Consider the following 4,244-nt stretch of genomic DNA (forward strand, 5'->3'; position numbering starts at 1 on the left):
ATTATTGGACCCATATCATGGACAAACAAACTGGATTGACTGTTTTCTTAAAATAAGTTTTCAAAAACAGAGAGAAAAGAAAAGAAATTAAAACTATCCGCAACACTAGACTTTCCACAATTTCACTTCATTTTATTATGATTCGACGTGAAAGGTACTCATCACCGGGTTTGGTTTTGGGGAGACACATTTGGGTGTCTACAGTAACGAACATTTCATGTGCCCGTTACAAATAATTCGTTATTCGTAACGGACATTTCAAGTGCCCGTTACAAATAACCCCGTTATTTGTAACGGGAATTTCAACTGCCCGTTACAAATAACCCCGTTATTTGTAACGGGCATGATATCTGCCTGTTACAAATAGTGTGTAACCCAATTTTAAAAAAAATCCAGCACATGTTGTGCTGGATTAGTTAGCTTGCATAAAAATTATAGCACAATTATTTTATTAATTAATTGAGATAAAAATAGTACTTCATATTGATACAATGAGCAAAAAAATACATTTATTATTGCCTAAATAGTTAAAACTAAAAAACTTCTGCTACATTGATTCTTTTTAGTCCAAAGCTATTTAACTTTTCAATGATCTTCTTAGTCCAAACCTTCTGCTTCATTGATTCTTCTTAGGCCAAAGCTATTGCTGCATCAGTTCAATCTCTTGCTGAAGGCCCCTGACATGATCTGCAACATCAAATAATATATTGGCGTGTTGAATCAATATAGAGCCAATCCACTGGACAGTTGATGCAACAATGGATTCTGCCATGGTTGTGAGCTTTTGGTGTTTACCTTAGTTTTCTTGTTGATTTCACATAAATGAATCAATATTAAAGATAGTCAATTCTAACTTACAACACACACACACACATTACGGGGAAAAAGAGAATTATGAGGTGCCTGACAGATCCTACTATAGCAATGAACCTTTTATTTGGGTGAAATTCTTAGATCTTTTCACAATATAGGAAAGCTTATTCTTCAAATAACCAGAAAGATACATCAATGAAAGTAAATAATACTTCTGTAACCAGAAAGATACAAAGGCAATATATCTTACACTTTGGTAATTAAGGGGTTGTCCTATTTTATAGGTTTTAGGGTTTAATGTCCATGAATTTATTTGCTTCCGCTAGCACTCATAACCGTTACATACTCAATGTAACAATATAATGACAATAATTTATTCATATATATGATCACAGTTTTTTAGTATACTAGCTAATGCAGTAATTCATATGACACAATGCAACAGACAGCAGATAGCACTTTATTCAAAACTTCCAACAGACAGCAGACAGTAGATAGCACTTTATCTTCCACAGGTTTTTTATCACTAGGCTTAATCCTTGCAGTACTGGCAGACATGAACAAATTATTTCACACTGAAATTAAAACTAAATAGTAAAAAGTAAAAAAAAGTAAAACCTTAAATCATGAAACTCTTAAACCTTAAAGTCAAATCAGTAATCAGGTAATGCATTATAATCAATTAATGAATCAAGATCTCAAAATTCGGACTCCAGGAAATTCTTAAACTTTAAATCATGTTCATCAGCTAAACACATCAAATACTTAAAACTCTGTTATAAATATTTAATCATATATCATTTTATCCAATTTTTCAATTCAACAATCCAATAACTTCGATATATAAGGATTCATATAAAAATGAAGCAATCAATCCACAAAACATGAACAAAAAAAAGCATAAAAATCGTAAAACAATCTAAAATCCAAATAATAAAACATCAAAACATGAAAAAATTCATCAATTAATTTACTTCATCAGATCTGAACCAAAAACCAATCAAATTACAGAACAAAATCAATTGCAAAAAACAGTCAAACCAAAATCAATTTGAGGTTATTCTAGTGGCTTCAACTTTACAAAATTAAATTAGCTTTTAGGTTGCACGCATGAGGTGTTGAGAGAGAGAGAGACCTATGCACATGGAAATGACTCCAAAACGACAATCTCTTCCTCGGCGTTTCATCTCATTAAGTAAAGTAGCTACACACCGGGCACCTAAAAAAAGAGCAAAGTAGGAATTGAGTACAACAATACACTAATCAGCAAGGCTTTTTTATTGTCTACCTTATTTTAACAGATTAAAACTAATTTCACGCACTGAAATTAGATTTAGATTTCTGCTGATAACCGAGTTTTACAATGTATAACTGATTTTTACTTATATAAATCCCCCCTCCCCAAACAGATCCTAACTCACTCAATAAGCATTTTCTCTAGTAATACCAAAATGCATACCTGTAGCTCCCAAGGGATGTCCAAGGGCTATTGCTCCCCCATTAACATTAAATTTTGCTGGATCGAGGTTCAGCTTTTTACAACAGTAAACATAATGAGATGCAAAGGCCTGCATTGAAAATGGATGTTACAAATTTGAGAAATGGTGTTGAAGTCACCAACTGAAAATATGAGGCAGCTTGTTCAGAGTGCTAACCTCATTTATCTCAAATAGATTGATATCGTTAAGCTTTACCCCGGCAGATTTCACAGCAGCAGGAATGGCAAAAGCTGGGCCAGACCCCATAACAAAAGGATCCACACCAACAGCAGCAAAGGTCCTAAAACACAGGATTAATAGTAGCAATTCAACCTTACAAATAAACTACAGTATTTCTCAAACAGCAAACTCACAAAATCAAACAAGTGCGGATAATTTAAGATTAAAATACACAATTGAAACCGAAATTCATTTCCAACACTATTACTTCCTCTAAATCAACATGCAAACAAAAAACATCAAACACAGAAAACAAAATTCAATTATGAAATTCATAAAAATGGAAATTCAAACGCAAACAAGATCTAAAATCATAGCAGAAAATGCAGAATCAATCGAAAAGAGAAAACGCATACAAAGATCCACAATTGTAGAGGTCGATAGAAACGGAGATACGTTCGACGCCATTGCTGAGCTTTGTAAGGGTAGCCTTCTTGTGAGCTACAATAAAAGCTGATTCTGAATCCCCTATTGCTGAGATTGAACATGAAACAAGAATCATAGCGAAAATTACAAACCCTAATTGATTGATTGAAGCCGCCATTGTTGAATTCTCTGAAGTTGCATTGGGAATTGAAAGGGGAGAATTTTCCAAATGTGAAGAACGAAAGAGAAGCGGAAAAAATTCCCAAAACTAAGTCATTTAAATCGATTTTCCAAGAAATAAAAACAAAATTCCCAAAAATAATTTTAAAATCCAGAAAAAATCATAGAACTTGAAAAAAAAGGGTAACAAGTAACAAAAAATTAAAAGAAATAAGATCTAAGAACCTATATATCCTTGTAAGCGGTGGTTTCCAACGATCTAACCTTTGATTTCTCCGTTGCCGTTAGTGACTTCTTCCTCTTTTTCGCCTCTTATTTCACTTCCTTTTGGTTTTCAACAATAAACTAGCAAAAATCATTCAAATAAAAATCAGATTAAAATCTAATTATAAAACCCAAAAATTCTACCAATTTGAATCTAATTGCTACAGATCTAGTAGCAAAAACAAAACATAAATTAAAAAAAAAACGCATAATCAAGAGGAAAGAGAATATAGAGGTAAGGAGAGGTGGTAAAGAGAGTAAAAGAGAATGAATCTTGAAGAAAGAGAAAGACAGTGAGTTCTAAAGAGGAGAGAGAAAGAGAGTGAGTGAGTGAAAGAGAAAGTTAGAGAATGATTTCTGAGGGGAGTGACGGCTGAGGAAATGTGTGAAACCCTAAGTGTAGGGAATATTTTCAAGCTTTTAAAATCCCACTAGCTTGAACCCCACTGTGATCATACACTAAAGTACGGTGGCGTCCAAAAGGAAAGTAGATAGAGCAAAAGAGTCGCCAACAAGTTTTTTTTAGGAACTTGTAAACCGTTCATAGGATGAAGTAGGGGTGAGCAAACCGGGTACCCGGCCAAAATTTTAGGACCCGGACTTGGAATTGGTTGGAACCGGGTCCTAAAATTCGGAACCGGAATTGAAATTGGTTAAACCGGGTCCTAAATTTTAGGAATTGGAATTGGAACCACTGGGTACCGGTTTCGGTTCCTGGTACCCACTTATGTATGTAATTGTTAAAATATAATACAAATTATAATTCTTATTTTAGTTAGTATCATTATTAGTGTTTAATACTTATATTTATATATGCATTAAGCTATTTGTATTCATCTTAGGTATTAATAATACTTTTTTTATTGCACAAATTAGATACATTTAACATATTTTTATTATTTA

At 33.2% G+C, this 4,244-nt stretch overlaps 1 protein-coding gene across 3 annotated transcripts; it reads right to left on the reverse strand.

Moving 5' to 3' along the window:
- Window positions 1-489: 489 nt before the first annotated feature.
- On the reverse strand, window positions 490-3,752 carry LOC110705915 (3-ketoacyl-CoA thiolase 2, peroxisomal-like). Of its 3 annotated transcripts, XM_021883836.1 has the most exons (6): window positions 3,342-3,752; window positions 2,888-3,086; window positions 2,469-2,592; window positions 2,273-2,381; window positions 1,949-2,032; window positions 490-687 (listed from the first exon to the last, which is right to left on the reverse strand). In XM_021883836.1, exons 2-6 carry the CDS (start codon window positions 3,073-3,075, stop codon window positions 641-643), a joined length of 552 nt encoding a protein of 183 aa, XP_021739528.1. In that variant the 5' UTR covers window positions 3,076-3,086; window positions 3,342-3,752; the 3' UTR covers window positions 490-640. The 3 variants fall into 3 exon arrangements, with proteins under 3 accessions (XP_021739528.1, XP_021739526.1, XP_021739529.1); XM_021883834.1 differs by lacking the exon at window positions 3,342-3,752 and having other exon boundaries at window positions 2,888-3,269; XM_021883837.1 differs by lacking the exons at window positions 490-687; window positions 3,342-3,752 and adding an exon at window positions 694-805 and having other exon boundaries at window positions 2,888-3,273.
- Window positions 3,753-4,244: the final 492 nt, after the last annotated feature.

This window comes from Chenopodium quinoa, unplaced genomic scaffold, assembly GCF_001683475.1.
Source record: "Chenopodium quinoa cultivar QQ74 unplaced genomic scaffold, ASM168347v1, whole genome shotgun sequence".
Lineage (NCBI taxonomy): Eukaryota > Viridiplantae > Streptophyta > Magnoliopsida > Caryophyllales > Amaranthaceae > Chenopodium > Chenopodium quinoa.

What these genes read in the sequence shown, in the direction of transcription:
- LOC110705915 (XM_021883836.1), bottom strand. Translation starts at nt 3,075, where the DNA reads ATGGCGGCTTCAATCAATCAATTAGGGTTTGTAATTTTCGCTATGATT. An exon ending in CTCTACAATTGTGGATCTTT is followed by an intron (nt 2,593 to 2,887) that starts GTATGCGTTTTC and finishes CCTGTGTTTTAG; the next exon opens with GACCTTTGCTGCTGTTGGTG. An exon ending in ACATCCCTTGGGAGCTACAG is followed by an intron (nt 2,033 to 2,272) that starts GTATGCATTTTG and finishes CTCTTTTTTTAG; the next exon opens with GTGCCCGGTGTGTAGCTACT.